Source organism: Malaclemys terrapin, chromosome 3, assembly GCF_027887155.1.
Source record: "Malaclemys terrapin pileata isolate rMalTer1 chromosome 3, rMalTer1.hap1, whole genome shotgun sequence".
NCBI classification, from domain to species: Eukaryota; Metazoa; Chordata; order Testudines; family Emydidae; genus Malaclemys; species Malaclemys terrapin.
The window spans coordinates 201,975,463-201,987,937 of record NC_071507.1 but is presented as its reverse complement, the minus strand read 5'-3'; the positions used below and the strand labels follow the sequence as shown (position 1 = coordinate 201,987,937).

The 12,475-nt window shown below is 46.1% G+C and overlaps 1 protein-coding gene across 1 annotated transcript in view; it reads right to left on the bottom strand.

The window, feature by feature from the left end:
* Positions 1-11,514, bottom strand: part of PNOC (prepronociceptin) — a 42,623-nt gene extending 31,109 nt beyond the window's left edge. Inside the window, exon 1 of the mRNA XM_054023256.1 lies at positions 11,418-11,514. Coding sequence (XP_053879231.1) covers positions 11,418-11,514 — 97 coding nt within the window. The remainder of the gene's footprint in view (positions 1-11,417) is intronic.
* Between the last annotated feature and the right edge of the window lie 961 nt (positions 11,515-12,475).

Genomic DNA, 12,475 nt, shown 5'->3' with positions numbered 1-12,475 from the left:
GGGTTGTTAAATTTTATTATGTTATGGTCACTATTACTAAATGGTTCAACTATATTCACGTCTTGGTCCATAACCTGTGCTCCACTTAGGACTAAATCAGAATTGCCTCTCCTCTTGTGAGTTCCAGGACTAGCTGATCCAAGAAGTAATCATTTAAAGTGTCAAGAAACTTTATCTCTGCATCGTCAGAAAGGGAGTATGGCAGAAAGGGATCTAGGGGTTATAGTGGACCACAAGCTAAATATGAGTCAACAGTGTGATGCTGTTGCAAAAAAAGCAAACATGATTCTGGGATGTATTACCAGGTGTGTTGTGAGCAAGACACGAGAAGTCATTCTTCCGCTCTACTCTACGCTGGTTAGACCTCAGCTGGAGTATTGTGTCCAGTTCTGGGCACCGCATTTCAAGAAAGATATGGAGAAATTGGAGAGGGTCCAGAGAAGAGCAACAAGAATGATTAAAGGTCTTGAGAACATGACCTATGAAGGAAGGCGGAAAGAATTGGGTTTGTTTAGTTTGGAAAAGAGAAGACTGAGAGGGGACATGATAGCAGTTTTCAGGTATCTAAAAGGGTGTCATAAGGAGGAGGGAGAAAACTTGTTCACCTTGGCCTCTAAGGATAGAACAAGAAGCAATGGGCTTAAACTGCAGCAAGGGAGGTCTAGGTTGGATATTAGGAAAAAGTTCCTAACTGTCAGGGTGGTTAAACACTGGAATAAATTGCCTAGGGAGGTTGTGGAATCTCCATCTCTGGGGATATTTAAGAGTAGGTTAGATAAATGTCTATCAGGGATGGTCTAGACAGTATTTGGTCCTGCCATGTGGGCAGAGGACTGGACTCGATCTCTCGAGGTCCCTTCCAGTCCTAGAATCTATGAATCTACCCCGTCCTGAGATGACATGTACCCAGTCAATATGGGGATAGTTGAAATGGGCTAATAGAAGACCATGCTACCTTGTTTCAAGCATCTTTCATCTGAAGAGCTGAAAACACTTTATAGCCATGAATGAAGACTCACACTTCTGTGAGACTGGGGTTGTTTATTGCCATGTTATAGATGGGGAAACTGAGGCACATAGTGGTGAAATGACTCAATCAAGGTGCAGCAGTGAATCAGAGCTGAAGAAGTGGTACCCAGGACTCCTGCCAGTGGCTTGGTTTTTTTTTTTAACCATCCTTCCTCACCTTGTTAAGGAGACTTAGTACATCTCAGATTAAGATATCAAGTTAAACAAAAGAGAGTAGAGCAGATGGCCCACCGTCTTTTCCCTTAGTTCCCCAAAGTTCTCACCACTGAAATTCCAGCACTGGATATATTATTGTTTATTGTTTGTACTATAACAGCACCCAGGCGCCCCGGTCCTGGATCTGAGGGTCACTGGGCTAGGTGCTGTACAAGTACATATAGGCTGAGGTCTGACCTATCGGAAAGCTCCCTCTTCCGCTGTTATATTTAATCAGCAGGGCTGGGAGAAGTGGAACAAGGACTTAGGTCCTGGCACACAGAAGAAGCAGGTTTTCTTATTTGCATGACAGTGAGCGAGGAGACATGCCACGCCATTATTCATGAACAGAGTCCAGGAGCGGCGCTGCATTGCAGGCAGGGTGCCTGTCACCAGGGTGATTTATGCTGTACACAGTGGGGATGCCAGTCTCTCTGCTGCCTGTGAAATTACTGAGGTGCATTTCCCCTGCATGGGGCAATGACTCCCACAAAGCACGGTGGCGTGACAGATGTTCTGCATTATGTCTCCTGTCTAGCAGGATGTTCTGTTTGTGATTCGCATTCCCGTCTTCGGCGTCACGCAATCTCTGCACGTGTGGCACGAAGCTGGCAGGCTTCGGAAGGCCCCCTCCCTGCAGTGTGACTTTCATTTCCTTCCTTGCCACTGTAAGATTCCGCTCAGAGGTGACAATCCAGGAATGGGGATCCGCCCTATGAACTGGACATGAGCTGGGACAGCATGGGGCATTGCTTTCGCTGGCACTGTTCTCCCTGAGCAATACACGGAGGACCAGGAGCTCCTGCTGATCAGAGACCAAGGACTGCATCCAGAGACGATGAGTAGAGCAGCGCAGATTCTACTCACTCACACATCCGTGGATGTGGATGAACAGAAGAACAGTGGGATTCAATCCTGAACCCCGCTCTGGTCCTGGTGCGAAGAAGTTAGAAAGCAGCCAGGGAATCCCGCTGCATGGAGGAGTGCTCCACTGGCATAGAGTCAGGCTAACTGACTCCTACATCACCACCTTCTGCAGCCCATAGTGTAGGGGGCACGTCAAGTCATTCTTTGAGGCAGAGGGGAAGATGGCATAGCCAGAACATGCTGTGCTCTGGCAAGTAGATGGCAGATGGTTCCTTGGGATCGTAGCCATATGGGCATAGTTGAGACTAGCCAGGGCTTCCCTGAATGGGCCCCAGCCTGCTGAAGGAGTGGGCAGTCACAACTTGTCTGAGATGTGCCTGTAGCATTTAAAGAAGCTGCTTGTCTCATTCCTCACTTTTGTAACCTGTGCCTTAAGACTACCATTTTTTGCCACTGTGAATAAACTTAGCTTAGACGAGGCAGATGTGAATCTTATTCCAGAGGCTCGTTTGCCAATCGTACTCTTCTGGGTGACTAGCTTGAGCAAGGTCTTTAACCTCAGTGCACGTCGCTATTTAAAAATAAAAATAATGAATTGTTTTATGTAAGGAAAGGTAATTCCCTCCACACTGGTCTTATTTGTCAAAGTGTTGTTCTGCACAGTGGGGACAACAGCTTTTATTCAAATGATTAGTCGCTCAGAGCTGAAATTCCCATTCACCTATATAATCAAAAACATTGTGAATTGGTTTTTTTTAGGGTGTTTCTGATGACAATAGTAGGGGATAAACAAATTCTAAGAGGAAACTGTCTAATTGGGATGATTTGGGAGGCTACAAGGTTAACGAAGCACTTGGGTATGCTTTTTACCAACTCCTTGTTGCAATAAGCAATCAGGTATAATGCTTGTGATTGCAGCATTTATTGCTCTGTCTGCTATCTAGCTTGTAATTGCCTTTGGACAAATACAAAAATGAGATGTTTGATACAGACTTAATAAACGAGGGCCAAATCCTGATGCAGTTGAAGTCAGTGGCACAATGCCAGTTGGACCTGATTCTGGCCTTGCTCACACCAGTGTAAATTGAGAGTAACCTGGTCAAAGTCAGCAGGTGTTAAACTGATGTGAGAGCAGACCTGGGCTTGTTGACTTCAGTAAAACCAGGATTCGGACCACAACATTTCTTTTTGCTTCTGCTTGTGGTTGCTGGGTTGAGTTGTGTGTAAAACAGGGACTAGTGGAACCCCTAAAAGTCTTTGAGGGGAAAGAGAGAGAGAGAGGAGGTGGGAAAACAGAGAAGACTGGAGGAGAAGATACTTTGAGACTTAGGGCCAGATCCTTGTTCTGTTCCCTTTGTGCCAGCTGTCTCATTCCAGACAGGGATGAGAATCCAGGCCCCTAGCTCATGCCAAGAGGATGGGCATACCTCTCTTCTGCATACAGTTTGCATGCAGCGCTCTCTTGACTTCAGTGAAAAGGGTGCACAGGACTGGGCCCAGGATGCCTCACTGGAAGAGATTTAAAAGGGGCTTTGTTACAGGGAGGTGAGATGAGTCCGCCTGCAGAACTGAAGGGTTGCATATTACATTGTGAATCCTCTTTAAAATCATTCCCCTGGGTACAGTTTACCGCAGCAATACTGTCAGCGGGTTGGAATGTGGTCACAGGATAACGTTACTTAACGACCTGCTGCAGCAGCATCAATTTACCGAAAAGAAGTGATCGGATCCCTGTCAGAGCTGCCTCGTGGAGCACAGAGCTGAGGTTGGGGGGGTGCCCACAGGTGGTGCTGCCCCATTCACCTGATGTGGCACCTTTGTAGTGTACCAGGGACATATGCATGTAGACTGTGGAAGAATCTCCCAAAGGGAAAACTAGACTGGCCAATGCACTGGAGTATATACATAGGGAATCACCTTGTACTGGCATCTGAGGGATGGACTAGATCAGTGGTTCTCAACGAGTGGTACGCATATCCTGGGGGTACACAGAGGTCTTTCAGGGGGTACATCAACTCATCTAGATATTTGCCTAGTTTTACAACAGGCTACATAAAAAGCACTTGCCAAGTCAGTACAAACTAAAATTTCATGCCGAGAATGACTTGTCTATACTGCTCTACATACTATGCACTGAAATATAACTACAATATTTATATTCCAATTGATTTATTTTAGAATTATATGGTAAAAATGAGAAAGTCAGCCGTTTTTCAGTCATAGTGTGCTGTGACACTTGTATTTTTATGTCTGATTTTGTCAACAAATAGAATTTAAATGAAGTGAAACTTGGGGTATGCAAGACAAGTCAGACTCCTGAAAGGGGTACAGTAGTCTGGAAAGGTTGAGAGCCAGTGGACTAGATTAACTGTCTAAAAGGGAGAAACAGACCATTGTCTTGTGGTGAAGGTAAGAGAGCTGGGATCATTTCCCAGCTCTGCCACTGTGTGGCCTTGGGCAAGTCACTTCACCTTGCTGTGACTCCATTATCCCATCTGCAAAATGGGGATCATTCACCTTCCTCAGAGGGATGTCAGGGAGTGGAATCCATTAGGGTCCAAGCATGCCTGATAAGCGCTGCCCTGAGCTGGGGTCTCAGTGCTACCTGAGAGGGAGCTGCGGAAGGGATTATGGCTCCTTGGACCTCTGCTGCACCTTAGGATGGTACAGTATGGCTGGCCCTGGTGTCTCCAGTTGGCTCTGCTGGCTGGTGTTGGGACCATGGTGTGTTTTCCCAGCAGTTCGAGGAGGAAACAGGGACAGTCAATGTGCAGGGCATGAATATGCCATCTCACATACAAGACCAGGCAAAGTAACCAGAGCAGTTCTGAGATTTGGAGCTAACACGTAGGTTGTTTATCTTAGGGGTTTCTCCTGCCACCCATCACCCTGGCATCTGAGCATATCCCTGTGTATGTCACTGCTGAACTTGGCCCAGAGATATCTATGGATGTGGCAGCTGCTTGTTCCAGGTTGCCTTGTTGAATGTGGCCCCGTGACTCTAGTCCTCTTGGAAATGCTCATTTCGTTGGTTGATCAGAACCCAACGAGTGAGAAAAAGGGGATTTGGGTAGAGGGAAGCAAGCTGAGTGTAAACAGTTTGAAGCTGAGGATCAAACAGGCATAGGAGTGAACATCCGTCTATTAGTGGAGAATCAAGCTTGCGGTGCCATGAAAAACCTAGTTTGTCCAAAGCTCTGACACCTCAGAACAAAGACTCAGTTTGAGCCCGGGTCAGCTCTAACTTGGGCCAACGTTTGAGCTGGTTCCAATCTGATCTGGTCTGACCTAGTTAACTTCTCTGGGGCTTGTGACAGTGGCAAATGTAGAGGGGAAAAGGCTACCCTCGGGATCCTCAAACCATGATTCTTTTTCCAGGCTAAGTAGAGGGAACACATAAGGCAGTAAAGAAATGAATACTGGGCTTCTTCTTTCTGCTGAAGGGATGGTTCATACAAAGTTTCCTTAATTCAGTGTTACCAGCAGAGTGGAGGTGTTATGCAGATTCCCATAAAGTCTGGAGTATCAGATTCATAGCACTTTGGTACCAAGGTCACACACAGTTTCTCTCTGGCTGGAGTAGAATATGCCGAGGGCATGGAAGGGTTAATCTCAGTAGCTTGCTTGTTGTTTGCCAACTGTACAAGGGAGAGAGCTGATAAGGTTTGGAATTACTTTAATCTTTGCTGAGTCTCATTAAAGCTGGATGGCAGAATGAGTCAGAGGATTGGCAAAAGCTTCCAGAAGAGGGCCTGGGAATGGCAATCATCCTTTCAACTCGCCCCTAAAAGTCATTCGGATTAATCTCCTCTCTCATGATGCACAGAGGCAGAGTGACCTAAAAGGCTGAGCAGGGTTTAATGGTCCAAAGAGTGGTGTGTTCTAACCCAGGGGTGCCACTCATTCCCTGGGTGTCCTTGTGCACGTTGTGTCACCCCTTTGTGCCTCAGTTTCCCCATCTGTAAAATGGGGGGTACTGGTTCTGGCTGATCTGTCTCTCACAGTGTTATGAGGTCTAATTGCTGAAGTGCATAGAATTTTGTGGAGATGGGAAAAACTCTATAGAAGTGCTAACTGTTACTATCTGTGGTATCTCTCTGTCTGTGGCATCTCCTGCTTCTTTATCTGGTCACTACAAGGCTCTGATTTTAAAGCCTGTTCTCATTTTTCAACTCACACATTTGAGCAGCACCCGAGAGCCTTGAATGAAACGTGCTCTAGTGGTAGGAAGTGCTGTCAAGCACTTATACTAGCCATTCAGGCCAGGCTAGATGATATTAATGGCCCTTTTCACTGAAATCTATTAATCATTCTACAAAGCACAGTGGTGATCTTAGAATTAAGACTAGGATAAAGAAACAACGCCTACCAATACTTACTCATTTATGACCCTTTTATTGGAGTCTACTGTTTAAGACGTCTTCTTTCCCTTGAGTTTATTAATTATTTTATTTCAGCCCAGAATGGCTGGCACCCCACTCACTGACGTCCATGAGAGTGTGTGGCTTCCATCCTGCTCCCATGCAAGCCAGTGGCTCATTGCTTCTCATGGTGGGGAAGCGGCAGGTGTTGGCTGTGATTAATATAAATGGGATAGACAAGACCCGGTAGTTCTCTCTACTTCCCACACTAACTAGACAAAGGCTGTGCTCTCCCTGTACTACAAAGGGCAAAACTCCAATGGGCCCAATTCTGACCTCACTCACACAGTGTAACCCCAGTGGTTTGAGCATTGGCCTGCTAAACCCAGGGTTGTGAGTTCAATCCTTGAGGGGGCCATTTAGGAAACTGGGGTAAAAATCTGTCTGAGGATTAGTCCTGCTTTGAGCAGGGGGCAGGACTAGATGACTTCCTGAGGTCCCTTCCAACCCTGATATTCTACGATTCTATGTAACTGCAACAGAGTTACTCCTGATTCATACCAAAGTAATTGGGATCAGGATCAGGCCCTCCAGGCAGCTTACCACACCCCTTTTGTCCCCAAAAGAGGTTTCAAGTTCACTGTGCCCTAGAAAGGCAGGTTGCAACTGGCTGTCACAAAGTGGCTGAGGGAGACACACAGACAACCATTGAGTCTTTTCTTTCCTGCTAATTGAAAGATCTTATCAGCCCGGTCTCTCCAGGCACTAGCAATCATCACCCAGTGAATGAAATGCACCACAGAGAATTGGCTGGGACAGACATGTTCTGGTGAGAGAGATAAGCAAAGCGGGGGATTTGTACTGCCGTGCAATGTGAAATCCTGGCTTGGCGCACAATTGCTTGTGGCTCTCAAGGGATCAACTGTGCGGTGGGGTCAGAGCAGCAGCTATGAACCTTCCTGCTGTCGTAAACCTCCCAAAATCAACCCAGTCAGAAAGTGAGGGGGTGGGGGTCCCAGGGATGGAGGGCAGAGATCTGAGCAAGGGCACAGAGGGCTGAGATATGGTCAAGAAGCAGCCACAACTCCCCAGCTAGTGAATGTAGAGCCAGAATAACTAGTTCCTGCCCTGGCTCCACCCACCCCATCTCCCATGCAGCCCCTGATGTAAGGGGCAGAGGGCCAGAGCACTCTGGCAATCCTTGGTTGGTGAACAGCCTTTGGAGCCCACAGCCAGCCAGGGTAGTACAGAGCAGCCCCTAGGTTGGCTTAAGTTACACGAGGGCTGGTGGGACTTGCTACCAGCCCCAGGATTGGGAAGCCACCCCCACCCCCACCCTTCTGCTGGTTCATAGATGAGGCTCTGGCCCACAGACTTGTAACAAAATTCAAATTCCAAATTTTGTGTTATTAAATATAGCCCAAAATATGCCAGTCTAAGTCTAGTGGTGAGCAGGGTCAGAACTATGAGGCTTTATAAACTGCAGGGAGCATGGGAGGGAGAATGAATTGGGAAGTGTGAAGGCAGGGAATCCAAAGAGATGCTGATAGCTTCTGTCAGAGGCACCCAGTCATGCAAATGGTGGCGTAAGACACTTTAGCGTACTATCCTATAGTCATCACATCTCCACCCACAGGGTGTCAGGAGGAGAGTGTATCCTTATTCACTTAATTAGCGGAAGTATAGATGAAGCTGTAAAGATTTTCTTCCCAGAACAAATACATGCTCAGCAGAAATCTCTGCCTGGAACAGGGATATTGATGTAGCTTCCGGGAGGTAAGGGGGAGAGGGGGAGAGTGAACAGACAGCAAGTGTGAAAAATCAGGACTGGGTGGGGGGTAATAGGTGCCTATATAAGACAAAGCCCCAAATATCAGGACTGTCCCTATAAAATCGGGACATCTGGTCACCTGGGGGGAGGGTGACAGGACAAGGCATCCCCCTTCCAACCTGACAGGGAGGGGTGGGGGGGTGCAGATTCATTCATTTCTTTGTAAAGTGTTTGGGATCCCTGGATGGAATGTGCTAGGGAAGCATAAAATATTGGTGATTATTATCACTCAATGTACCTTAATTGTGCTCGATTTCTATTGTGAAGTAGCCAAGCTGTAAAGCACTATGGAAATCTAGCCTACCAATTCAGATATTAGGAGTCTGGCTATTGGAGGGGTAGCTGTGGTTCCAGACAGGAGCATGTTGGAGGTATATAAAATTATGAATAATACTGAGGCCACTTGTACTGAGCACAGCTCACTAGATCAATCAAGCACATCCATTAATAATTCTTCCCCATATAATACAAGTGGAAAGGGAGGCATAAAAGAATACGCTATTTTTAAAAAGCAGCATATGATTAACCTGTGGAACTTGCTGCTGTAGGATGTTGTTGAGTTCAATAGGTTAGTAAGATTCAAAAATGGATTAAACATTTAGATGACTAAGAATAGTACCGGCCGGTTAGAACAAAAAACTACAAGGCCCATCGGTCCTCATGCATCAGGGCACAAACTGATCAGTAGCAAGATACTAGGAAGAAATTCCCCATCGGATAACATTTCAGAAAGCACCTTGTTGGTCAAAATATGTTGCCAGTTGGTAATACTGCTGTGAAACAAACTAAGAAGTCAAGATTGAACCGGTTCCTGTGACCTACTGTATCCAAGCCAGCCAGGAACTCTTCAGCTCAGAGCTAGTCTTACTTCACGCTGCAGATAAGCCTAATGCAGTACTAAAGACAGAATAATTCCTCTCATAGGCCGTTTCTATTGCACTTTCTCCAGGCAGAGAACCAGTGGCACTACGGTGACCAGACAGTGAAAAATCGGGACAGGGGGTGGGGGGTAATAGGAGCCTATATAAGAAAGACCCAAAAATCGGGACTGTCCCTATAAAATCAGGACATCTGGTCACCCTAAGTGGCAGGATCTTTGCCCTCTTGTCGTGTCTTTGGGGAAATCCCTGATGCTTTTATACTGAGCGTTTGTGAGAGCGGGCGCAAAATCCCTTCCCCCACTGGCTGCTCAGTGATCTCCTAAGGACGTGGCAGAAGCCCCATGGCTTGGGACATGAGTCTGGACACCATGTCTAGGTGGGAACCATCCCACAGGGGAGTTGGGATGGGCTGGATGGTCTAGTTTTCCTTCAGCAGAATCAATAGCCATAAAAGTTAGAATCAGCGACAATATGATCAGTTTTCGATAGCTTTGTTGGTGCGTGTGGAGCTGTTGCCCTGTGGGTGAAGTGGTACTGAATCAGTCATGCTCTCACTGAGCTAACAGACAAGGAAAAGGGTGATTTCCATACCAGGGCGTGACAAAGAATTGTACCCTGCATTCTCTAACGTTTCCATTTATAAAGTTAATCCAGCCATAACATTCTTTCATTCATTCACGCACACACACCGAAGTGGGGCCTGAGCCAAAGCCCAATTGGAAAGACTCCCATTGTCTTGAATGAGCTTTGGATCAGGCCCTTGGTCTGAACACGCTGTGGCTTGCAGACGTCAGCTTCTGTGAGTCACAGTGAATGTGTCCCGCTGATTTCAGCAAATAGCCACAACATTGTCCAATAGTGCCCCCCACTGGCACCAGTTAAAACACGGCTGCTACTCTGAAACCAGTTAAAACACGGGCAGTTTTGCTCTCTGAATCTCCCTTCCAAAGCTAGGTATAAAGTTATGACTAGCCTGCCTGTAAGCAAGGAAGAATCTGATTCCTAAAACAGAAAATGCTGTTTTAAAAGACGTATGTATACAAAATAATAAGAATATTTAACATTTCTAGAGTGTCTCAAAGCAGTTCACAAACATTACTGACATCACACTCCTTTGGTGAGAATGGGTTGATAAGAAGAAAATTATATTTCTAGTTTTTGTGAGATTTCAGCGAAGGTTTTTATTGGCCATAGATTCCTCTAGTTTATATGATGCTTGCAGAAAAGCAAGTGCATCCTCTTGTTAATTCACTAAATTGTGCAATTGGTCATAATTGGCCAAATTATAAGATGCAGTAAATCTATAGATTCAGAAATGCAATTTAGAGGCAGAGCATTGGGAAAAGGTTTCTCCTTCCAGTATAACCCAGTTGAATCTGTCATTCCTACCTCTCCTTGTCCTGCACAGGTGACTGCAAGAATATTCTGTTTACCTTTTTGTGTGTTTTCAAAAGGACAAGGCACTGCTCCTAATTCAGATGTCTTTGAGAACACCCTCCAGTCAAGTTCCAAAGTTAGTGATCTCTCTTGTTCTTGCTTTAAATTAGATGAGGTAGAAATACTGAATGGGGAAAATAATGGTGCCATGACTGAGGGAATTCTGAGCCTGGGTCAAAGAAATTCTCCTGGGAATAACTGCACAAAGCTCATAGCAATTTATTTTTTAAAGCTAGCTAACAAAAAATCCCCCATTCTGTTCAACTGAGGATCAGGCACCGGCAAAATATTTATGTCTAGAATGAGCAGTCATGTAAATGATACCTGTCTGATAAATATCAATAGAAATAACAGGGAGGGTAAAAATCAATAGACACATTACTAAGAAGATGATGTGGTTTTTCCACAGGGTTAGTAGATTTCGATACGCTGAGCAATTCCATCTCCAGTTGCATTTGGTCTTTCATGTAATTAGGTCCAAGAAAGATTTTCTAGGGAACTGGATTGTGAAGGCAAAACTTTTTTTTCTGAACCACTCACCCAAACTAGCATCTTAAGCAAGGTCTGATCTTTCAGTCCCTTTCAGCCAGAGAAACTCCTTAAAGAGAATATATTCATTGTAACCCTTTAAATGGGGGAAAAATCTCAGTAAAACCAAAAGCCTCTCCCATTGTCTTTATACTAAAAGGATGTCCTGATCTGAAGAAGCACCTGCATGCAGAGAGAGAGAGAGAGAGAGAGCGAGAGCCCTTGTGGTCCTCTGTTCCCCACTGACACAAAGAGAAGCAGTGCTGGTATTATCAAGCAATTGCCTACCTGAGGGTGTGTTGTCAGTAGCAAGGCTTCCTCTGATATGTGACTCTTCCACAGTGTCTCTGTCACAGTGGTGTGTATATATATATACAGTATACATACACACACACACACATCCACGCATCTCCCGCCCCAGCCTACCACCACGTGCATCTATGAGCCCACCCCCAGGATGCTGGCTGGCTGACACGCTAACTAACAGCTGGGGAGCAGCACTGTGCCCTTAGCATCCCCCCCTCACCTCCCCCCGAAACCTTTCCAGAAACAGTGTCACTTTGCGATCGCTTTACCGGAACCCTTTAACGTACCCGCCGTGACACCAGCCTGCTGCGGACGAGCAGTACCTCACGGTGTTACTCATTCTGAGGAGGTGCAGCAGTAACTGATGCTCAGACCTCCCGGTGCCAGCAAACTGCAGCACAGAACCCCAAAGCTACTCAATCAGAGCCACCGCATCCCGGGCAAGAGCCAAGGGAATCCCGGGTTTCCAGTCAGGACTGAGCTTCCCAATCCCCTGGCCTGCACCTCACTCACAGAGCACTTCAATTGGATCCAGAAGGATGAGGTGTGAACATTTAGCACCTCTTGTTCTCCTCCCAGGGCTTGTATCATTGCATATGAAAAAACACTGACAGGGAAACTGCGTGGTGATGTGCAGAGAGCCCTGGACTGGGAGACAGGGGTTCTGTTCCAGTCACTTTGTGCCTCAGTTTCCCTTTCTGCAAAAGGGGCTTACTGAAAGCGCCTTGAGATCTAAGGATGAACAGTCCTAGATAAACGCTTTGTGATTTTGTTGTTGTTGTTTGAGAGTATTATTAAGAATTCTTTGCCTTTCTATAAAGTTACCGGCAGCTTTCATTCAACAAGCTCAAAGTGCTTTATAAATGTATTAAGCTTCACAAGACGCCTGTGAGGTAGGAAAAAGATTGAGAGGGATCAGTCCACCCACCACTGAAACACAGGCAGTGCTGGAATGGAATTCAGCAGCTGTTTAGAAGCACATGTGAACCTACCCAACAGTATAAGCCAGAGTGCTAAGGAGAATTCGGCATCCCACTGAA